This window comes from Oryx dammah, unplaced genomic scaffold (genome assembly GCF_014754425.2).
Source record: "Oryx dammah isolate SB20612 unplaced genomic scaffold, SCBI_Odam_1.1 HiC_scaffold_22, whole genome shotgun sequence".
In the NCBI taxonomy this organism is placed as follows: domain Eukaryota; kingdom Metazoa; phylum Chordata; class Mammalia; order Artiodactyla; family Bovidae; genus Oryx; species Oryx dammah.
The window spans coordinates 37,789,553-37,814,758 of record NW_024070206.1 but is presented as its reverse complement, the minus strand read 5'-3'; the positions used below and the strand labels follow the sequence as shown (position 1 = coordinate 37,814,758).

Below are 25,206 nucleotides of genomic sequence, written 5' to 3'. Positions count from 1 at the left end.
AATAAAAGTTGAATATAAAGGTAAATTTTTAAATTCATACTTTCCTATATACCAGAAACAAATCTGAAAAAAAGTTTATTGGAAAATAGCATTTATTGAGCATAAAATATAAAATATCTAGAATAAATGTAACAAATGACATGCACAGCCTCTATTAAGAAAACTATGAATATTTCTGAGAGAATTTGAGAAGTGCTGTATTGATAAATGATGTTAATGGCTTAAAAGGCTAAATTTTGTAACATTCTCTCCAAGTCAGTCAGTTCAGTTCAGTCGCTCAGTCGTGTCCGACTCTTTGCGACCCCATGAATCACAGCACGCCAGGCTTCCCTGTCCATCACCAACTCCCGGAGTTCACTCAAACTCACATCCATCGAGTCGGTGATGCCATCCAGCCATCTCATCCTCTGTCATCCCCTCTTCTTCCTGCCCCCAATCCCTCCCAGCATCAGAGTCTTTTCCAATGAGTCAACTCTTCGCATGAGGTGGCCAAAGCTTTAGCATCATTCCTTCCAAAGAACACCCAGGGCTGATCTCCTTTAGAATGGACTGGTTGGATCTCCTTGCAGTCCAAGGGACTCTCAAGAGTCTTCTCCAGCACCACAGTTCAAAAGCATCCATTCTTCAGCGCTCAGCTTTCTTCACAGTCCAACTCTCACATCCATACATGATCACTGGAAAAACCATAGCCTTGACTAGAAGGACCTTTGTTGGCAAAGTAATGTCTCTGCTTTTGAATATGCTATCTAGGTTGGTCATAACTTTTCTTCCAAGGAGTAAGTGCTCTGTAAATTGAATGCAGTCACAAAATCTCAACAGGTCTCTTTGTGGAGCTTGACAAGCTAATTCAAAAATGTATGTGATGTATGCATGCAGCGGAATATAATTCAGCCTTAAAAAAAGAAGGAAGACCGCCATATGTGACAACATGGATGAAGCTGGAGAGCATTATTATGCTAAGTGCTAAAGAGGTCACAGATGAATACTGCATGATGCCACTTGTATAAGATAGCTATAATAGTTACCTTCGTAGAAGCAGAGACGTTGATTGGTAGGGACTTGAGGGGAAATGGAGAGCTGGTTTTCAATGGGTGTGAAGATTTCGTTATGCAAGATGAGTAAGTTCTAGAGACCTGCTGTGCATCACAATACTGTATTGTACACTTTGTTGTTGGACTCTGTGCCACCAGGGACTGTAGCCTACCAGGCTCCTCTTTATGGGATTTCCCAGGCAGGAATACTGGAGTGGGTTGCCATTTCCTTCTCCAGGGGATCTTGTACACTGAAAAATTTGTTAAAGGATAGATAATCATGTTGATTGTTCCTTTCACAATAAAACTGATATTAATAAAATTGTTGCTTTATTTAGGAGCGTACTGCCATGTAGGATTCACCACTTGGCCCCTAGTGAAAGGACTGCTCACTACCTAGTACCCTCTTCTACTCCTCACCCTCTAGCTTTCCAACAGGACATTCTGAATGGTCATTCCTTCCAACCACGACAGCTACAACCACCCTTTCCCTTTAGTTTGACAGAGAAGCGAGAGCTAGAGAGAGAAGGGAGAAGGTTTATGATATCTAATAATTAATGAAAACAATAAAAATGGAATATTTGGGCCCTTGCATGAAGATAATAATGGCTATTCATAAGTCAGAAGATTATAAGTGATTTTTTCATTTTTCAATTTTTCATTGGTGCTGTATGATTTTTCTACAATAAAGTATTTGACCAACAAGAGCAAATAAAAAGTCTTAGTTTTTGTAGGTGAAAAGATAATGATTTTATTTTGGTCATATTAAATGGGATAGTGAAGTTATTTTCTTCAGTAACTTTTGTACATCATTAGTATTGATGCCTGTCACAGTATATAAGAAACCTGAAATTCTGCTGTGCTAAACAATAGACTAAATAGGGAACAAAAATTAATATAAAAAATGTTTATAATCTTTTCCATGGGGATGGTCTTGATCCCTGTATCCTGTACAATGTCACGAACCTCATTCCATAGTTCATCAGGCACTCTATCCATCAGAGGTAGGCCCTTAAATCTATTTCTCACTTCTACTGTATAATCATAAGGGATTTGATTTAGGTCATACCTGAATGGTCTAGTGGTTTTCCCTACTTTCTTCAATTTAAGTCTGAATTTGGTAATAAGGAGTTCATGATCTGAGCCACAGTCAGCTCCTGTTCTTGTTTTTGTTGACTCTATAGAGCTTCTCCATCTTTGGCTGCAAAGAATATAATCAATGGTTGTCTGGGGAGGCCTTACAAATAGCTGTGAAAAGAAGAGAGGTGAAAAGCAAAGGAGAAAAGGAAAGGTATAAGCATCTGAATGCAGAGAGTTCCAAAGAATAGCAAGAAGCAATAAGAAAGCTTTCTTCAGTGATCAATGGAAAGAAATAGAGGAAAACAACAGAATGGGAAAGACTAGAGATCTCTTCCAGAAAATTAGAGCTACCAAGGGCACATTTCATGCAAAGATGGGCTCGATAAAGGACAGAAATGGTATGGACCTAACAGAAGCAGAAGATATTAAGAAGAGGTGGCAGGAATACACAGAAGAACTGTACAGAAAAGATCTTCATGACCCAGGTAATCACGATGGTGTGATCACTCATCTAGAGCCAGACATCCTGGAATGTGAAGTCAAGTGGGCCTTAGAAAGCATCACTACAAACAAAGCTAGTGGAGGTGATGGAATTCCAGTTGAGCTATTTCAAACCCTGAAAGATGATGCTGTGAAAGTGCTGTGCTCAATATGCCAGCAAATTTGGAAAACTCAGCAGTGGCCACAGAACTGGAAAAGGTCAGTTTTCATTCCAATCCCAAAGAAAGGCAATGCCAAAGAATGCTCAAACTACTGCACAATTGCACTCATCTCACATGCTAGTAGAGTAATGCTCAAAATTCTCCAAGCCAGGATTCAGCAATACGTGAACTGTGATCTTCCAGATGTTCAAGCTGGTTTTAGAAAAGGCAGAGGAACCAGAGATCAAATTGCCAACATCTGCGGGATCATGGAAAAAGCAAGAGAGTTCCAGAAAAACATCTATTTCTGCTTTATTGACTATGCCAAAGCCTTTGACTGTGTAGATCACAATAAACTGTGGAAAATTCTGAAATAGATGGGAATACCAGACTACCTGACCTGCCTCTTGATAAATCTGTATGCAGGTCAGGAAGCAACAGTTAGAACTGGACATGGAACAACAGACTGGTTCAAATAGGAAAAGCAATAAGTCAAGGCTGTATATTGTCACCCTGCTTATTTAACTTATATGCAGAGTACATCATGAGAAACGTTGGACTGGAAGAAGCACAAGCTGGAATCAAGATTGCTGGGAGAAATATCAATAACCTCAGATATGCAGATAACACCAGCCTTATGGCAGAAAGTGAAGAGGAGCTAAAAAGCCTCTTGATGAAAGTAAAAGAGGAGAGTGAAAAAGTTGGCTTAAAGCTCAACATTCAGAAAACGAAGATAATGGCATCCGGTCCCATCACTCGGAGAAGGCCATGGCACCCCACTCCAGTACTCTTGCCTGGAAAACCCCATGGACAGAAGAGCCTGGTAGGCTGCAGTCCATGGGGTTGCTAAGAGTCAGACATGACTGAGCGACTTCACTTTCACGTTTCACTTTCATGCATTGGAAAAGGAAATGGCAACCCACTCCAGTGTTCTTGCCTGGAGGATCCCAGGGATGGGGGAGCCTGGTGGGCTGCTGTCTATGGGGTCGCACAGAGTCGGACACGACTGAAGGGACTTAGCAGCAGCAGCAGCAGCAGGTCCCATCACTTCATGGGAAATAGATGGGGAAACAGTGGAAACAGTGTCAGACTTTATTGGGGGGGGGCTCCTAAATCACTGCAGATGGTGACTGCAGCCATGAAATTAAAAGACACTTACTCCTTGGAAGGAAAGTTATGACCAACCTAGATAGTGTATTCAAAAGCAGAGACATTACTTTGCCAACAAAGGTCTGTCTAGTCAAGGCTATGGTTTTTCCTGTGGTCATGTATGGATGTGAGAGCTGGACTGTGAAAAAGGCTGAGCGCCAAAAAATTGATGCTTTTGAACTGTGGTGTTGGAGAAGACTCTTGAGAGTCCCTTGGACTGCAAGGAGATCCAACCTGTCCATTCTGAAGGAGATCAGCCCTGGGATTTCTTTGGAAGGAATGATGCTAAAGCTGAAACTCCAGTACTTTGGCTACCTCATGCGAAGAGTTGACTCATTGGAAAAGACTCTGATGCTGGGAGGGATTGGGGGCAGGAGGAGAAGGGGATGACCAAGGATGAGATGGCTGGATGGCATCACCGACTCGATGGACATGAGTCTGAGTGAACTCCGGGTGATGGTGACGGACAGGGAGGCCTGGCATGCTGTGATTCATGGGGTCGCAAAGAGTCGGACACGACTGAGCGACTGAACTGAACTTAACTGTTTATAATCTACATCAGAACTACTCTAAAACCTTTCTCTGATCTTTCTATGGTCTGATTATTTTGATTAGCCGTTAAGTACAGTGGCTCAGACGGTAAAGCGTCTGTCTGCCATGCAGGAGACCTGGGTTCGATCCCTGGGTTGGGAAGATCCCCTGGAGAAGGAAATGGCAGCCCACTCCGGTATTCTTGGCTGGAACATCCCATGGACCGCGGAGCCTGGAATGTTACCGTCCATGGGGTCGCAAAGAGTCGGACACGACTGAGCGACTTCACTTTCACTTCACTTATATTAGCATGCATATTTTTATTTCCAGGTAATGGAAATATACAACCAAGTTCATGGGGAACTTCTAGAAGCCATCGACAATCTTGAAAAAGCCAAACTAAGAGTTAAACAGAACAGAATAGAAATGGAAAGGGATATTCGTGATGATGAAATAAGAATGGCTGCCTACAAGTAAGTATTTTCCACAAATGTTTTTTATAGCATTTAAAAGGAAAATATTAATTAAAAATGTGATATATATTCCTGTATAAGAAATTCAGATAAAGAGAAAGGAAATTATCTAAATTTCCACATCTGTCTTTTTACCAAGTTAATATATAAATTAAAATATAGTCTTTTACCTATTTTAAACTACTTGTGTATAAATTCCTAAAGTAGTATTTTTCTCTGTCATTTTAAACCTCTTTTACATATTTCCAAATTGCCTATGGATGTGCTATAATAATACATATCCCTGCTAACAATGTAAAAGAGTTACTATTTGAAAAAGTATTCCAGAATGGGATAGCATAAGAACAAATTATATAGCCTTGTGTGAATTATAAACATAGCATATCATTAATTAACTCATATTTATTTGCTTTCTAATAGCCTGGAATATTTTAAATGCACATAGATTAATTATATTTTGTGTATTATTGACTTTTTATTACATTTCTGATGTATTTGAATTTTATAACATCCATCTAGTTCTTAGTTTGGTTTTAAATTATTTATGTTTCTGTGTGATATAAAATCATATATATATAAAATGAATATATATAAAATCAATCATTTAGTATAGAAAAAGTCACATTCATTATGGAGCTAGAGTCAAATAAATGTAAGTAAAATGAAGAACAAAAATTTATACATTATCCTGTGATCTGGATAACATGCACTTATTAAGATGTTTATATTTTCTCATATCTGATGTCTATTTCAATATGTGCTTACTTGTGTATCTTTTGCTATTTTGTTCATTGTTTGGGGATTGTTTTTATAGATTTTTTTGTCCCTTTATTCTTATCTTGTTCTCATGTAATTGATGACTATCTTTAGGGTTACGTTTGGATTTCTTTTTTTCTTTTTTATGTTTATAACCATCGTAAATTTTGGTTTGTGGTTTCCCTGAGGTTTTTCTCTAGCCATCTATATCTTTATACTTGACTGTTATAAGTTGCTGATCCCTTACTTTCAAACGCTTGTAAAGAAATCTGCATATGTACTCTCCCACCTCACAGTTACTGTTTTTGGTATCAGATTTTCCATCTAATGATTTTGTGTGTTCTTTAGCTGTTGACTGTGAATGTATTTTGTTATATTGTTTTTGTCTTTTAACATTTCTGATCACTTGTGTGTAGATGATTTCTACCTTTACCGTATGATTGCCTTTATCTATTCCCTTTTTCATTTTGTAATTTTTATGTATTTAATTGTGGCCTTTTCTTTTTTGCTTAGAAAAGTTACTTTAACATTTCTTTCAAGGCTGGTTTGTGATACTGAACTCTTTTAGGCTTGGTTTTCTATCTGTTCGTCAAATCTGAATGAGCACCTTGCTCAGTATTTTTTATTGTAGTTTTTTCTTTCATCACTTTAAATATATCATGCCACTCCTTCTGGCCTGTGAAGTTTCTTTTGAAAAGTCACCTGATAGCTTTATGGGAGTTGCCTTATATGTTATTTGTTGTTTTTCCCTTGTTGCTTTTTCATATTTTCTCTTTATGGGCTTCCTAGATGGCTCAGTGGTAAAGAATTCCTCTGACAAGGCAGGAGGCATGGGATCAATCTCTGGGTTGGGAAAATCTCTTGGAGAAGGAAATGACAACCTTCTCAAGTATTCTTGCCTGTGAAAATCTCATGGACAGAGGAGCCTGGCGAACTATAGCCCATGGTATCATAAAAGAATTGGACATAGCTTAGTGATTAAATAACAACTTGATCTTTAATTTTTACAGTTTTAATTACAGTGTGTCTCAGTGTGTTTCTTTTTGAGTTAATCCTGTTTGGTACTCTCTTTGATTCCTGGAGTTGGATGTCTATTTCATTTTTCATGATTGGGAGGTTTTCAGCTATTATTTATTTGTATATGTTCTCAGCATCTTTCTCTGAGTCGTTTCAGAACACCTATAATGTGAATATTAGTGCACTTGGTATTGTTTCAGAGGTCTCCAAAATTCTTCTATTTCTTCTCATTCTTTTTTTTTTTTTTTTTCTGTTCAACACCAGTGATTTCCACCCCTTTGTCTTCTAGCTCACTGACCCACTCCTCTGTATCATTTAGACATTTACTGATTCATTCTGGTATATTTTGCATTTCCATTTATGTATTCTTCATCTCAGTTTGGTTGTGATTTAGATTTCTAACTCTCTTTTCAAAACTTCTAATTTTTGGCTCTGTATATCCATTCTTCTTCCAAGTTTTTTGACCATCTTTATAGTCACTGCTTTTAACTCCTTCTCAGATAGATTGCTTAGCTCCACTTCACTTGGTTCTTCATTTGGGATTTTATCTTGTTCCTTGTTTGGAATGTATTCATCTCCTCATTTTCCCTAAATTGCTGTTTGTTTTTCTGTGTATCTGGTAGGTTGGTTACATTTCCTGACTTTGTAGAAGTGACCTTTTGTATATGTCTTATGCATCCCAGTAGCACACTCCCCTCTCATCACCCAAACTATATCCTCTAGGGGACTCCCTACGAGGACTGCGTGGGTCCTTCTGCTGCTGTGGTGGGATGCCTGTTTTGGGCACTCTGATAGGCTTGTTTGGTCCCCTGTCTGATGGGTTGACAGGTTCTGCCTTGTGTGGAGCCTGATGACTGCTAGTTGCTGAGATTGGGTCATGAGGTCACTGGCTATGGAAACCCAGGGAGCCCTGGGGCTAGTGCATGTTCACTGATGGGCAGAATCACAGTCCAGAAGTTGTTCTCTGGTTGTTGCCTGCCCACAGGTGGGTGGAGCCAGGTCTTGGGCTTAGTTCCAGCCTACCAATAGGCAGAGCTAGATTGTGGAGTCTGGTTGCAGGACCCAGGGATCCCAGAGCTGGTGTTAGATCACTGGTGGAAGCAGTGGTGACTGACACAGTTGAGCATGGGGCCTAGGGTATCCTCAAGCTTGTGTTGGCCTCCTAATAGGCAGGGCCAGGGTCCAGTCGGTTCCAGGGCAAGTGCTGGGCTGCTGATGGGCAGGCTGGGTCCACATGATGTGGGGTCTTGACTTTCTTGAGTCTGATGTCTACTCTGTGGTGGATGAGGCTGGTCCAGAGGCTAGAGCAGGCACCCTGGAGGGCAGGACCAGGGCCCTGGGGATTCTGGGACTTGTGCCTGCCCACTAGTGTTAGAGCTGGGTCCTAGGCCTTCTGGAAGGCAGAGCCATTTCCAGAGGTGGCTGAGGGCTCAGGGGTCTTAGGCAGCTATCTCCTGATGGAGGAGACTGTGTCCCTGCCAAGTTAGATGATTGTCCTGAGCTGTCTCAGTATTGGCACATAAAGGCTGTTGGGTGGGGGTAGGTCTTGGTGCTTATGGGTTAAAAGGAGGATTCCACAAAGATAGTTGCTAGTACCAGTGTCCACATGGTAGCTGGAGCTCTACAAATTGCTGCCACCCATGTCTTTGCTCCTAGGGTGGGCTGCAGTTGCCTCCTGCTCCTATGTGAGACTCTCTAAGGTTAGCACGTAAGTCTGGCCTAGGATCCTTTCAAATTACCGTTTCTGCCCTGGATCCCACAGTGTGTGAGGTTTTGTGTGTGCCATTTAAGAGTGGAAAACTGTATTTCTTTCAGTTCTCTGGGACTCCCAAAGGTCAGCCCCCTTGGCCTTCCAAGCCAAATGCTCTGGGAGGTTTGTCTTGCTCGTGCAGGACTCCCAGGCTGAGGAGGTTGATATGGGGCTCAGACCTGTTATTCTTTTAGAAGAATCTTGCAATGTAATTATGCTCCAGTTTATGAGACAGCCTCCCAGGGGTATGGTAATTGACTCTATCACTAGTCTACTCCTTCTACTCATCTCAGTGTGATTCCTTCTTTATGTCTTTAGTTGTAGAAGAAGCTTTTCGGTAGGTTGGTCTTTTGCACTGATGGTTATTCTGCAGATAGTTGTGATTTTGGTGTGCTCATGAGAGGAAGGTATTTCTACTCCACCATCTTGTCCTCTCTCAAAACATATATTATTTAATGAATGCAATCATTTTCATAACTCACCTGATTTGTTATATTTGCACTGTCTTTTGGTTACATATGTTTTCCAATTTTCCGCTGATCTAGGAAAGCCTTGTGCTGTGCTAAGTCACTTCAGTCATGTCCAACTCTGTGCGACCCTATGGACTGCAGCCCACCAGGCTTTTCTGTCCATGGGATTCTCAAGACAAGAGTACTGGTGTGGGTTGCCATGCCCTTCTCCAGGGGATCTTCCCCTCCTAGAGATGTTTTTTTATTTACCACTAATATAGTAAAGCCTCAGCTGGGACAACTGGGGAGATTTGACTCTACCCTGTTTCTCCAGTCTGTTAGAAATATTCTCAGGATACTAGGAGAGGAGTAAGAGCAAGCAGGCACACTCAGACATGAACTTCATAAGTCTGCGATTACATCCTTTTTTGGTAACATTCAAATGACTACAGCAAGTCAAATGACTAAGGTCAAAGTCAGTTAGACAAACCTACGAAGTTATATGGCCAAGAAGTGGAGGCAGGAACTTCATTTGAGACTGTAATGTTCTGTTTTCTATACTCTTTTTCTTATTTTACATATCTTGAAGCTGTTGATTATGTTTCTATATCTCTTATTTTAATCATTTATCTATTTCTGTCTCTGTACTTATAGACCATACATATACTCAACATTTCATTACTTTATTTGGCACAAACAGATGTTCGGTTCAGTTCAGTTCAGTTACTCAGTTGTGTCCGACTCTTTGAGACCCCATGAATCACAGCATGCCAGGCCTCCATCGAGTCAGTGATGCAATCCAGTCATCTCATCCTCTGTTGTCCCCTTCTCCTCCTGCCCCCAATCCCTCCCAGCATCAGGGTCTTTTCCAATGAGTCAACTCTTCACATGAGGTGGCCAAAGTACTGGAGTTTCAGCTTTAGCATCATTCCTTCCAAAGAACACCCAGGGCTGATCTCCTTTAGAATGGACTGGTTGGATCTCCTTGCAGTCCAAGGGACTCTCAAGAGTCTTCTCCAACACCACAGTTCAAAAGCATCAATTCTTCTGTGCTCAGCTTTCTTCACAGTCCAACTCTCACATCCATACATGACCACTGGAAAAACCATAGCCTTGACTAGATGGACCTTTGTTGGCAAAGTAATGTCTCTGCTTTTGAATATGCTATCTAGGTTGGTCATAACTTTCCTTCCAAGGAGTAAACGTCTTTTAATTTCATGGCTGCAATCACCATCTGCAGTGATTTTAGAGTGCCCCAAAATAAAGTCTGACACTGTTTCCACTGTTTCCCCATCTATTTCCCATGAAGTGATGGGACCAGATGCCATGATCTTAGTTTTCTGAATGTTGAGCTGTTAGTACATATTAATTATAAATGAAACATTCTACATCTTGTAACATTTTCTAAAATTTTTGCTTCTCAATTTCGAATATAAAAATTAGTTGATGATTTTTATAGATAATATTTAAATAGGGCCCAAAGGCATATTTTTATTAATTCATTTACTCAGTATTATTTATTGCACCATATAAGTTACTTGCTAATTTTCTTCTCATTTAAGCATATTTTCTAAAAGTTCTGTTATAAACATTAGTGAGTCATAAATGATTTACTAAGTAAAATGTTAAAGCTATGTTTAATTTCCCTCCACTATTTTTTTAGTTTGTTGAGAATTAGTAGTCATATAGAAACACAATTATATGTGCTATCAAATGCATAGATTGATGATTTTTATCTACATGTATATGTATATACATTCATGTCACCATGCATCAGGTTAAGATGTAAAAATTTTCCAGGATATAGAATTTTTTAAAAAATTTTCCTTCTCAGTTCATACCATTCCCTGAAAGAGAGAATTACCATTTTGACTTCTCTTACCATGTTAGTTTAGTTATGTTCTTGAATTTCGTATAAATGAAAAAAAGCATATATTCTTTTGTGTCTTGATTGCTCTACTTTATAGTAATTCTTAAAAGGTAAAATGATTCTTCCCATTTTATTCTTCTAAATTTATTTCTGACTTAGCAAATATGAGAATAATGAAATCCAAAGTATCAGTAGGGGCAACTTTTGCACTGAAAAATTCTTGAAAGGCTGAGGAGTCGATCACATTAGTTAATGCTTTAAGGAATAGAGATGAAGACATAACTAAGATAATGCTTAGTTCCTGCATTTCACGGGTCAGGGTGACTGCTCACTTCTTACTCAGTCAAAATCTATAGTTTATTATCTGCACTGGGAGATGGATAACATTGAGAGAAGAAAAATTAACTTCAAATGAAGAAAATTGAACCACACATGTATGTTTTAAATGCTGAGACTCCCAACTACTCATTATTGATCTGGAAGATCAATACAATTCTGATAGGAAACCTGTACTCTCCAGGTTTGAAAGGGTAAAGAAGAATCTTCTTGCTCATTTGTTTGTTGCTTTAATTTTGATTTCTGTTGTAAGATTATATCTTTCAGTTTAATTTGACTCTACTTCTAAAATTAGTTAGTGCATAAGAGGCTGGGCGAATTCAATAAACACACCATATATTTATTGGTCACTAGCATTTATTTTCTTGTGAATTCTTGTTTATCTTATCTGCTCATTTGTCTGTTGGGTAATTTTTCCATTCCATATTGCATTGAGAATTCTATTACATGCAAATGACTTACTCTTTAATCTCTTATATGGGTTTCAGGTAAATCTACCACTCTATTATTTTGCTTATGGTTTCTTTAAAAAGTTGGGCTTATCTGTATTACTTGCTAATATTTTCTGCAAATGATATTTTTGTCATTTTCTTACCATATTTTTTCATGCATTAAACTATAAGACCATACTTTAAAGTGACTTTTATATTTGGAACCTGTTTTGTTCCTACCAGAGAAGATAAAGGATTATGTAGTTTTACAGATTAACACTGGTCTTTTTTGTGAAAGGTCGCCTAGGAACAAAAATCTCCTCAGCAATTACTTTTCCTTAAGTAAGCCCTTTATTTTCCTGAACTGCAGTTTACTCCTTTTTGCTACTGTGACTATCAGGGAGACAAGACAGTAAACCAGAGGTTTATATATTTTTTAAATTTTTTAAAGATTTTTTTTTTATGTAGACCATTTTCCCCCCATACTTATTTATTTTGAGTTGAAGGAAACTCGCTTCATAATGTTGTGTTGGCCTCTGTCAGACATCAGCATGAGTCAACCACAGGCACCCATGTGTCCCCTCCCTCTTTACCTGCCTCCCATCTCCCACCCCTTCCCACCACTCTTCATATGGACTATTTTAAAAGTTTTACTGAATTTGATACAATATTGTTTCTGTTTTATGGTTTTGTTCTTTGGCTGTGAGGCGTGCAGGATATTAGCTCCCTGACCAGGGATCAAACCCGCACTCTATTGCACTGGAAGGTGAAGTCTTAATCACTGGACTGCCTAGGAAGTCCCAGAGCTTTAACAATGTATGGTCTGTCCACTTTTACAGCTTCTGCTCTTCTCTTCTTTTTTTCTGCTTTTTTAAAATTGCCTTTCCATCCCTGTACTATCCAGGCTCTGAATCAAAGGTACTTCTTAGGTCTCTCACTTGAAATCAAATCAAATGGTAGCTTATTTTAAAAATTTACAAATCATTCACTTTTCTTTCACTTCTTTCCATCAGAAACATAATTTTTTTTCCTCCCTATTTACTTCTTTATACCTAAGTAGTACTTTTCAGGAGCATCTTTGGGTTGAAAAACCTTTAGGAATAGATAAATTCCATTGATCTATGTTGTTAAGTCAGGAGCAAATCAAAAATAACTTAAAATATAGTTTCTCCCTCAATGTGGATAAAGTCAACTGTGTTTTTTCTCTTAGGAAAGAGATAGATAAACTCAGCAATCTGTTTAATTTCTACTGTACATCAATAGAAAATATTAATATTAATATTGAGGAGAATGAAGAGACAGTGACCGAAGTATTGAGGGAAACAAAGTCATCAAAAAATGAATTAACTGCTTTAGAAAAAATGGTAAGTTTTCATAACTAACATTTAAAAAAATACTGACATTAGCTTTGTACTGTGGCTACTTGAACTTGTAGAGTATTTATTTATATATTTATATATTAATATTGAACCATCTATGTCACTATGGGGCTTCCTTATTGTTTTGTGTGTATCTCTCTTTCTATTCTCTTTTTCTTTCCTCTAATTAACATCTTTATCTCTATACTTAATGTCTACATTAATAAACTTGTATAATGAGTTTTGATTATCTATTATGATGAATCCCCTAATCTTATATTTCCTTTTGAGTTTTAGGTTATTCTTTTATTAGAGTTATAATTGGAATCACATTCACTTATGGATTACATGATGCAGATATGAATTCTGTATGATAGGATTCTTAAACATAAACATGATCTATCTCTCCACTTATTTGGGTAGTTTTACTAAATTGGACCTTAACCAATTTCTTGGAACTTTGTCAAAGCAAACTCTGTCTTCAAAATCAGTCTGTGATCATTCTTAGACAAATTAACCCTCTGTCTCCACTAAATATTAAGTTGATTTTTAATGTAAATACTTTTTTTAATACAGGTAGTACATGCAGTATGTATTATTTATATTTCCTTAAGACTGATTTGTTTAATACTATAAGGGTAACTTGTATAAATTTTTGATTTTGGAAAAATGTTTTCTTTGATAGTAAAGTGCAGTTCTAAATAGGTTTATTTTGTAAATTGTGATAGTTGTGTTATTTAACTGTTTTATATTTCTGATTTATTTTCTGACTAATGTATCAATTGCTATGAAAGCTATATTAAAATATATCTCAGTATGATAGTGTATTTCTTTATTATTTCTTAATTGTTTTGCCTTATATAATTTGAAACCATATTTTTAGATGAAACACATTAGAATGTTTAGAGTTGATTTTTTTCTTAAGATTTATTTACATGTTTTTGGGCTACTAATTGTTAGAATTTTTGGAACACATATTACCTTTACTGGATGTGAAGCATAATCAATATCATTAGATTCTTCATGAACAGTTTAAGGGCCATATGATCTTTTCCTGACATATATTCTATTTTTCATGTTATATCTATATTATTTAATAATTCCTATGTTAGGATAATTTCTCATTAATTTATACAATAAATGTTTGATAATATTCCAAGTTTAACACACAGCTCTTTCTATTTATCAGACATCTCTGATTTGGCACTGTTTTGTTTCTTGTTACTAAAGTATACCTTCTATAAGCTTCTTTAGTGAGTTAGATTTGATATTCTCAGAATTTTCTTTCCCTGAAAATTTTGTATTTTGTTCTTATTTATACAGTGTAGGGAATATGCACCTGAATTAAGATTGGAGTGATTTACACCACTGAATAGGCAATGTAGAATAATCCAGAAATAAGCAAGCCTGAAAACACTGAAACACACTGGACTGAAGTGTCAGAAGGGATCTAAAATAGGTAGATTTAGATCCACCCTGTGAACTCATGGGCTGCAGCACACTAGGCTTCCCTGTCCTTCACTATCTCCCAAGTTTGCTCAGACTCACATCTGTTGAGTTGGTGATGCCATCAACCAACCTCATTCTCTGTTGCCCCCTTTTCATCCTGCCCTCAATCTTTCCCAGCATCAGGGTCTTTACCAGTGAGTCAGCTCTTCCCATTAGGTGGCCAAAGTATAGGAGCTTCAGCATCAATCCTTCAGGGAATTTTCCAGGGATTCCCAATATTCCAGGGACTATTCAGGGTTGATTTCCTTTAGGATTGACTGGTTTGATCTCCTTGCTGTCCAAGGGACTCTCAAGAGTCTTCTCCAGTTTGAACGCATCAATGATTCAGTGCTCAGCCTTCTTTATGGCCCAACTCTCATATCCATGCATGATTACTGCAAAAAACCATAGCTTTGACTATATGGATCTTTGTTGACAAAGTGATATCATGGGATTTTTAATACACTGTCTTGATTTGTCATAGCTTTTCTTCCAAAGAGCAAGCATCTTTTAATTTCATGACTGCAGTTACTGTCCACAGTGATTTTGGAGCCAAGAAAATGAAATCTGTCACTGTTTCTACTTTTTCCCCATCTATTTGCCAAGGGACTCTCAAGAGTCTTCTCCAAAACCACAGTTCAAAAGCATCAATTCTTCACTGCTCAGCTTTCTGTATAGTTCAGCTCTCACATCCATACATGACTGCTGGAAAAGCCATAGATTTAACTAGATGGACCTTTGTCAGCAAAGTAATGTCTCAGCTTTTTAATATATTGTCTAGGTTGGTCATAGCTTTTCTTTCAAGGAGCAAGCATCTTTTAATTTCATCGCTGCAGTCACCATCTGCAGTGATTTTGGAGCCCAAGAGAATAAAGTCTGTCACTGTTTCCATTGTTTCCCCCATCTATTTGCCATGAAGTGATGGGACCAGATGTCATGATCTTAGTTTTTTGAATGCTGAGTTTTAAGCCAAATTTTTCAGTCTCCTTTTCACCTTCATCAAAGGGTCTTTAGTTTCTCTTCACTTTCTGCCATTAGGGTGGCGACATCTGCATATCTGAGGTTATTGATGTTTCTTCTGGCAATCTTGATTCCAAACTGAGCTTCATCCAGCCCTGCATTTCACATGATGTACTCTGCATATAAGTTAAGTAAGCAGAGTGATAATATACAGCTTTGATGTATTCCTTCCTGATTTTGAACCAGTTCATTGTTCATATCCAGTTCTGGCTTTACTTCTTGATCTGCATACAGATTTCTAAGGAGGCAGGTGAAGTGTCAATGTTTAACTCTTCTCATCCTCTCAATCCCACTGCTGTCTGACTGAATCCTCTCATTTTAAACTTCAACATGAAAGGAGACAGATTCTTGGAAATTGAGGAAAAATCACTTTACCTTGTAAGTCTAGATAACTCTTGATGAGGTGGAATGTAGTAGAGTGCAGACATTGAAATAAAATATAGTGTTTTCAAATAGTTATGAGCTCAGTTTTCTAATCATGTTGAAATTTATCATTCATAAAAATGTCACTGTTAATAAAATATTGTCAAAGAGGGGAAATTTATTCACTAAACCTAAAATAACTTTTTTTAAAATCATTTCTAAAAATGGCTAGTCTGGTCCTTCATAACATAATATTATTTTGATGAGATATTATGAATGTATTTACAAGGTTAGTAATGTTTTTCAATTATAGAAATCATTTGTGAACTATCATATTTTATAGAGCTGATGAGAGCATGATGAAGTTTAGATATATTTTTTCTGTGTTTTGCTCATTATAAAAAACTTTTGAGCTGTATTTTCAAAGTGGGCATATTAAACACTCAATTAAAAGCAATGTTGTGCATCACTTCCAGGCATTGTTTTTTGGTATGCAATTGGTACTTTTAGTTCTAGAGAAAAATAAAAGATTTGTGCTGCCTAATTGCACATACAAGCTAACTGATCTTTTAATATTTCAGGGCATATCATGCTTTCAATTTAGAATCTTTGCTTCATTAATGTACACTTTTCTGTATTTGTATTGTCACTGTATCTAGGAAAACACATTTTTCCCTCCTCATTTCTACAAACAATAGCTCCTATAAAGTAGAAAACATTTAAAAATTGGTTACCTACTTTAAAAAAGTTGTCAAGATCAAATTCATCTTAAATGTAAAAATAAAGCTGCTTTTCTATGATTTTTCCCAATGTTTTCTTTGAATTCTACTTCTCCCATAGCTCAGGAAATTTTTTAAATATCATTATCTGCAATTCTTTGTTTCTTGTAGTATTAAAGAAACAGCCATCTACAGTTCATTTGATCCAAATGAACTTGATAAAGTAATACAAAATAATACCTTTCAAAGATACATAAATTCTTTGTGATTTTCATATTTTATTGAACAATTATAGCTGTACAAAAGTTTAATTTCTAATATACTTTACAGATAAAGGTTGTAAATAAGTGAATTACTTTTGTGTATATGTGATGTTTTTATATTTTTAGATGTTGTCTTTTTAGTAGAAATTTAATATTTATTGCTAAATTATTGATCTAGGGTAATATAAGTATAAATCCAAATACCAAAAAATACCTATTACAGTATACCTTTTGATTAATATTTTTCTCAAAATCTTTCAAATTAAATAATTTTGTATTACAAATAAGGCAGCAATTGTTATTGATGCTATTAATTTACTAAATAGGAAACCAGTCTAAAAAAGCTAAGTGGGACTTCCCTGATGGTCCAGGGGTATGGACCCTGCTTCCATTGCAGGGGGACACGGGTTCTAGCTCTAGTAAGTGAACTAAAATTCCTCATTTCATGTGGTAGGGCCAAAACATAAAACTAAAAAATAATTTTTAAAAAAGAGCTTTAAGAAGAAAAGAAGCTGAATGATTTTTCTCATACAAACAAGGTTGTGTTACAGTGAAACTGCAATACAATTTTTTATTATTTATTCTATAGTTTTTATGAGTTATATGGATAAAATGTGATAATGTATAAAATTACACATTGCTAGATTTTTAGCCATAAGATTTTAATCTCTCTTTATTTTATTGTGTAGCATATGTATAAAATATTAAGTAACATCTATGAATTTGGCTTTCTTTATTTTAATTTTTATTTTAGAGAAATGGTTCATGTTATCTAAATATTGATTTCAAACATATGCTTGCTATCATTTTAAAGATTTTAAAAGTATTCTCAGGTTATAAAATCTATCAGGAATAGATGATTACTTACACAGAATACTTTGTAAGGATCTGTGAAGATGACTTTAAATGGTTTCTCATTTGACCTATTGAAACAATGTATTATATTAAAATAAAACCATTTTAAAATTCCTGGGGTGAACTCTGCTTGGTTATGGTTTATTGTTCTTTTAATTTACTGCTGAGTTTGATTTGTAATTATTTTATTTAGGATTTTACATCCATATTCATAAATCAGTCTGTATTTCAGTGTTCTTAATTTGTGCTGTATTTGACAGATTTTCTTATTAGGATTATGCTGGCTTTATAAATGAATTGTGAAGCTTTTCTTCCTTTCTTATTACCTGGAGAATTAATATAAATTTAAGTAAACTTTTTCTTAAAAAACTTTAATAGGACACCTTAGTGAAAAATGATCATTGTTTTTATTTTTTAAATTGTTTGAATTATTGCTTTATTTTTATGGACAGTTGTTTTACTTTGTCATGATTAGTTTTATTAGGATATATATTTCTCCTTGATATCTCTATAATTTTTGATGGACCTAGAAATAATCAAAGTAGATTAAAATTTTCAAATCTAATATAACATTATATAATGCTCTTTTATACTCATCTCTTATTTTTAATTATATGTGTATTTTTCGCTTTCTAAATGAGATTCTTCAAATTTTTAAAAACTGAATTAGAAAGTAGAGGTGACTCTTGGATTAGCAATTCTACAATCTGCCAGCTTCTGAAACAGTAATGTATGTTTCTGTAGTTATAATTTTCTTTTTATTTCTTTAGGCTTATTCTCTTTATTTTTACTTTCTCCCTCCCTGTTTTGAATGCTCCATGTTTTTGTTTTTAAATCTTACCGTAAGCTACATTGCATTTCTTGTGTACTTTGCAGGAAAAGCCCTTGAAAGGATTTTCTGTGCTCATTGTTTCTATTTCTCTCCTTACATTCCCACTTTAGATGATTCCCAGTCAGGCTCTCACCATTACACTGCACTGTAATTGCTACTAATGAATCCTATTTTCTTCTTTACGATCCTCATAAAATCTGGTGGAATTCATTACACAAACTATTATCTTAAATTATTTTATACTCTTTAAATGGCACAAATACTTAATGTTTATCCTTTAAAGTTTAGAATACACTCATGTGAGGAACAGAAATTACTGATCTATTATCTTACTATTTAAATGTAGTCACTGTTAATATTTTGTTTTATGTAGACAGACCTTATGATATATTTTGAAAAGATATTATCATATGCATATAATAATTGATGGCATTTCTCCTTATATAAAAACTTACTGCCAAATCATATTAAAATACAACTTTAATGATTGAGAGTTTCTTAGACTCTTATTATTGGACATTTAAGATATTTTCAGTTTTTAGGTATTGTAAACAAAGCTGTGATAAATGTCTCTAAAACTTTTAAATATTAATATAAGTCCTTATTTTAACAAAAATATTGTAATGGAAAAATAATGGCACCCCACTCCAGCACTCTTGCCTGGAAAATCCCATGGACGGAGGAGCCTGGTGGGCCGCAGTCCTTGGGGTCACTAAGAGTTGGACACGACTGAGCGACTTCACTTTCACTTTTCACTTTTCACTTTCATGCATTGGAGAAGGAAATGGCAGCCCACTCCAGTGTTCTTGCCTGGAGAATCCCAGGGACGGGGGAGCCTCATGGGCTGCCGTCTATGGGGTTGCACAGAGTCGGACACGACTGAAGCGACTTAGCAGCAGCAGCAGCAGCAATGTTAATTCAAGTAAAAGCCATATACCTTATATTTCTGATAAGGCTTACATGATTTACCTATATTTTCATATTTTTTTCCAAAATTCTGAAAACTTTTCACTTTGCCCTTTTTATAGCTCACTTTTTAATGAAAATATTTCCATTAATTGAATTAATTGTTCTTATCTTCAGTTAATGTACATGTAGCACTTGTCTCTGGAAACTTTTTTCTCTTGGCTTTTGGAACACACACTATTCTTGTTTCTTCTTACTTTTCTAGAAGCTTGTTCTCAGTTTCCTTAACCCATATCTCTTTATCTCCCCAAACTCCAAACATCTGAGATTCCAAGGGCTTAGTCTTTTATTATAAGCTTTGTATTTCTGATTGCCAACTCAGTCTCCCTCTAGATGTTTAGTGGATATCCCAGGCTTTACTTTTTGAAAATTAAACTTGATGTCCAGTTTCTTCATAACCTGCAATTCGAGTTTATTTAGTTTTTCAGACCAAGTCCCTCAAAATACAAGTTAAAATTACATATTCATTTATATTGAGAATTACTTGTCCAAAGATGCATATATTCAGTTTTTATAGATCATTAGTTTTTTTCCTAAGTAGCTATACATTTTCTACTCAGACCACCGTGTATGACAATTCCAGCCTCAGATTAGCATCATCATCTAATATTATCTTTTATTTATCTTTAACTATAAGACTTTTGTTGAATTTATCCTGTTGTGGTTTCAAATTTGCATTTCTCTGATGACTCATGAGGTTGAGAATTTTTAAAGCAATTCATGTAGAATGCTGTTTTAGTCTATCATAGCGTTGGACTCAGATTTCTCCTCCACATTATGGTTGTGACCTTTAGTTTACACCTTTTAGATACTCAATTATCTTATCTGAAAAACTAGATGTGTGTTAATTTAATGTGTTAATACTCTACAAGAGAGATTAGGGATTAAGATGTTGATTAAAGGGGAAGTACTTCATTCAGTTGTCAAAATTATTCACTGAATTAGTTCAGACCACCAAATACACATGCCTGCTCTCAGATTTGTAAATGGATGATCAACCATTTTTCTCTAATATGGGCTTTTCTAAAATCTCCACTCTTCTCATGAATTCAGTTAGAACTTCATGTCTTCCTGGGTGAAAAATTCATGTCTTAGGAGAAAATTTTCTGGGAAGACGTTTTGTACTGGGAGAGCTCTGTATCAAAAAAAAATAGAGACATCCTTGCAAATGGGGTCACACAGAAAACTAACAGATAGGTCAGATAATGACAATTCTGTGGGAATGAGGATTTGAAAGCATTCCAGATCAGTGAAATGCTCTGGTGGCTCCCTTTGGTGGCTTCCCAACTGATGGATTTCTCCCTAATAGATTAATATGATATTCAAGATTAATATGAGCCTATTATTATATAATGGAGAAGGCAATGGCACCCCACTCCAGTACTCTTGCCTGGAGAATCCCAGGGACGGAGGAGCCTGGTGGGCTGCAGTCCATGGGGTCGCTAAGAGTCGGACACGACTGAGCGACTTCACTTTCACTTTTCACTTTCATGCATTGGAGAAGGAAATGGCAACCCACTCCAGTGTTCTTGCCTGGAGAATCCCAGGGACGGGGGAGCCTGGTGAGCTGCCGTCTGTGGGGTCGCACAGAGTCGGACACAACTGAAGCGACTTAGCAGCAGCATTATTATATAATAGACTCAGACTCAGTGGTAAAGAATCCCACCTACCAAGCATGAAATGCAGAAGACCGGAATTCGATCCCTGGGTCAGGAAGATCACCTGGAGACAGAAATGGCAACCCACTCCAGTATTCTTGTCTGGGAAATTCCATGCACAGAGGAGCCCGGTGGGTACAAGTCCATACGGTTGGGCAGAGTCAAAAGAAACTGAGCGCGCAGGGCTATTATGAACCTGGAGGGAAGGATTAGGACAAGTTTGAACGCACAAAGCTCACACCTCTTACTCACATTAAACTGTTTATCTTAATAGGTGCTCCCCATTTGCTGCAAGCCTTCATTCATTTTCCAAAATTCTGAAAAAGCCAATTTTGACTTTTTTGGAGCCAGATTTCTCATTACCTCTATGGAGAAGAGCTTTCAGATGTTTTTAATCCACCACGTCCACCGATATCCTTCATGAGGACTAACTATATCTCAGATTTTCTCAGTCTTAACTTTTCCTTCAGTGTTGTTTATGTTATCTTTTGCCACATAACTTTTGTAAAATATGCCACTAGATACATCACAAATCTTGGTTTGTTTGCCGAGGTAACATTCTCTTTCAGTCCAAGATCATGCAAATAGAATCATATTGTTTAATTTGTACTGTTTTTGTGTTTGTATTTAGGTTTCTGTCCATCTGAAATTTATGTCTGTTATGAAGTCAGTTGAATGTGAAATAGAAATATCACTTTTGTTTTTCTTTTAAACAGAAGTTCTGTATTATTCTAACCCATTAATTAAATAACTTCTTTCTCACTGAATTCAAATACTTTAAAAAATGAATTCAGATTGTGAGGCTCTAGTTTTTCGTTCTTTCTTTATTGCAATGCCAAAAATAAATACTCCTTTAATATAGTGGTATTATAAGATGTTTAATATCTGGTAGCAAGTTTCAAATATTATTCTTATTTTTCAGATACCTCTTGTCTAGTTTCACATACATTTCTTCCATATGAATTTCATTTCATGAAGTTTCAAAGGAAATACTCCTTTTTATTTTATCTATATTAATGTTGGGGTAACTGACAGTATATTAAATGTTTCTATGAAATATTTTTTCTTGACATGACGTGGGGACTAAACAATAACAACAAGCTTTTAAATAAGAATTTTTGTTTGCTGTATTATAGGTCCTCCCTTTTGTGTTGAATTTATTTCCAAATATTATGTTTTTGACAAAAGTTTTAAAATATTGTCATAATGCTTTTAACATATTACTACCTTTTTAGGTAAATACTATTAATTCTCTTATGCTATCTTCCCCAAATTTATTTATTGTGATCTTAAATAGAATATTTTACCTTCCTAGATATTCAATCATACCATCTAAAATTGAAGAGATACATTCATATTCAACATTATACTAGTAATATTTGGTTTCTTTATCCACTTGGGTTTAGCTAAATTTTACAAAGCATGATTAATAACAGTAGTGATAAAAGATAACGTGGCCTCATTTTTGAGTTCAGTGGGTATGGGTACAGCATTTTATGATTTATTTTGATATTATGTGTTGGTTCTTTATTTTAGATATGTTTTCCTTTTGCTAGGTGAAAAATTATGGAAACTACTGAGTTTGTCAAATGGCTTTTTTGTGGAATTTTGGCCATATTCATGTTATTTTCTTCTTTAATTTGTTGATAGCAGTATTTGCAATTTAAATTTTCTAATTTTTATCAATTCTTAAAAGTAAAATATGTTCTATTTTATCAAGGTTAATTATTCATTTTAACACTGTTAGACTTGCTAAATTGTATTTGGAATCTTGCATCAGTTTTCATAATGAAAACAGTGTGCATTGCTATTTTATAATATTTTAATCAATAGTTAAGTTACTGTAATTGCCTAATTTGAAAAATAATTTATTTCTTACTTTACAAAAGAATGGAAAGCACCACAACTTATTTTGTGTATGTATATATTTTTTCTTTAGCTAGATGATTTGAAAAGGCTTTATGATCAACTACACTGGAAGAAAAAAATTTATGATAGTGAATATTTGGAAGTACTTAATAATTTTTATGCCACGGTAAGTTGATGTTTTCATATTTCCCACTAGAGCTTCATTCTGTTTTCCCAACTATTAGCTTATACAACTAAAAGTAATTTCATTATTACATATTTTTTCTTTTTGAGTTACATAAACATGTATAAATGATTCTTTTTTTTTTAAGAAATCAACATGGGATACTGAACTTTCTAATATTGCAAAGGATTTTTCTGATATTTCAATAGCATGTTCTCAATTGGTGGAAGAAAATAAAAGACTTGATACTGATATTGAAACTGTACTAGGTTATATCAATGACAGGTAATACTGCCAATATGCTTTTCATTCTTATGTAACATATCTAATATGTTAAATATGATAAATGACTTCATCTTGTGTTCCTTCATTTGTGGATGGTGTGATGGTGTTTGTGTTTATGATTAGCTCACATTTTATTTCTATCCCAAATGTTGCTCTTTAATCATTCTGAATCCCTTTAGAAAAATTAACATAGTGGAAAAATGATCTTATAAGAAGTTTTACACTCATTCATATCACTTCCTTTTAACATATTGTCTTATACTCAAAAATACTTTAAAATATGTCTAATCAATCTCATGATCTCCTTCAGTCAATACTCAATTCTTCCCTGAAACTGCTACTCTAGATTTCTTGGCTCATAAACCTATGAATTTTCTTGATTCCTCTTTTTATTTCAACCCTCATAGTCAACATGTTAACAGGAAATGTTAACTAATGCTAAATAAATTTTTAATCTGTCTGCTTCACTCTACACCAGAACTCTGGTACAAACTGAACTTATGATGTTTTCCAAAACTGGTTTTGTGTAGCATTGGTAGTATAGTGGTGAGCATAGCTCCCTTCCAATGCTGGTTTTCTCGCAGTAACTATGTTCCCTTTTTAATGCATTATCTACATTATGGTTAGTGCATTCTTATTATTATCATCCTTATTATTTGGTTCACATATAGTATCCTTACTTCAACTTCTCCTTGTTACTTTTTTCCTCCAGCCTCTAAGGTGTTTTCATGCTAATTTCTTTTCAATAAATGTTTTTCCTTTAACTTCTACTTTAGTAAATTGCTGTCTATCCTGAAGATTACAGCTGAGGAGTCAGTTCTGGGATTGTCCAGTTAAATCCAGTTCCTCTAGTATGTGTGTAGATGGCACATTTTCTCTTCTCCTTCACATCACTTGTCAGATTTGCAGAGTTTTTTGTGTAAATATTTGACTGACGTCCATCTTCCTTAACAAATGGGAAGACATAAGCCATGGCCATATTTTCTTCATCACTAAATCTTCATCATCAAGCATAGTTCCTGACCCATACTATGCTGCTGCTGCTGCTGTTAAGTCGTTTCAGTCGTGTCTGACTCTGTGCGACCCCATAGATGGCAGCCCACCAGACTCCCCCATCCCTGGGATTCTCCAGGCAAGAACACTGGAGTGGGTTGCCATTTCCTTCTCCAATGCATGAAAGGAAAAGTGAAAGGGAAGTTGCTCAGTCGTGTCTGACTCTTAGAGACCCCATGGACTGCAGCCCACCAGGCTCCTCCGTCCCTGGGATTCTCCAGGCGAGAGTACTGGAGTGGGGTGCCAGTGCCTTCTCCCCATACTATGCTATCCATTATTAATTATTGAAAGGAGGGGAAGTGGAAAGAATAGAGAGAGGTGATGATGATACTGGGCAGTTGTATATGAAGTTGGATACAATTTCTTTGTGCTTATTTTATCTCTGGATGATAGAATGAAACCATTTGTAAAATTCATCTGTATGTTAAACACACTATTTTAAAGAAAGCAAAAAGAACATTGTTTTCTAAAGGATAACCTAAAATTGTAGCTGTATACTTTATTAAGAAAGAGAACCAGGGGAGAAGAAAAGTCTGAAGAGTTGGTAAGCTAATGACAAGACAGCTCTGGAGGAAAGGAAAAGAGTGTGAGCGTTAACTTTGTTAGATTATCTAGCAGTAATGAGCACGCGCCAAGTCTTAGTGGTGCGTGCATGCTAAATCGTTTGTCATATCCAACTCTGTGTGACCCTATGGACTGTATGCTGCTAGGCTCCTCTGCCCATGGGATTCTCCAGGCAAGACTACTGGAGTGGGTTGCCATGCCCTTCTCCAGGGGATCTTCCTGACTCAGGGATCAAA

At 35.9% G+C, this 25,206-nt stretch overlaps 1 protein-coding gene across 1 annotated transcript in view; it reads left to right on the top strand.

Annotated features, from left to right (window-relative positions):
* CCDC178 (coiled-coil domain containing 178) overlaps positions 1–25,206 on the top strand; it is a 360,651-nt gene that overhangs the window by 43,025 nt on the left and 292,420 nt on the right. Inside the window, exons 8-11 of the mRNA XM_040264241.1 lie at positions 4,763–4,905; positions 12,725–12,878; positions 22,976–23,071; positions 23,217–23,353. Coding sequence (XP_040120175.1) covers positions 4,763–4,905; positions 12,725–12,878; positions 22,976–23,071; positions 23,217–23,353 — 530 coding nt within the window. The remainder of the gene's footprint in view (positions 1–4,762; positions 4,906–12,724; positions 12,879–22,975; positions 23,072–23,216; positions 23,354–25,206) is intronic.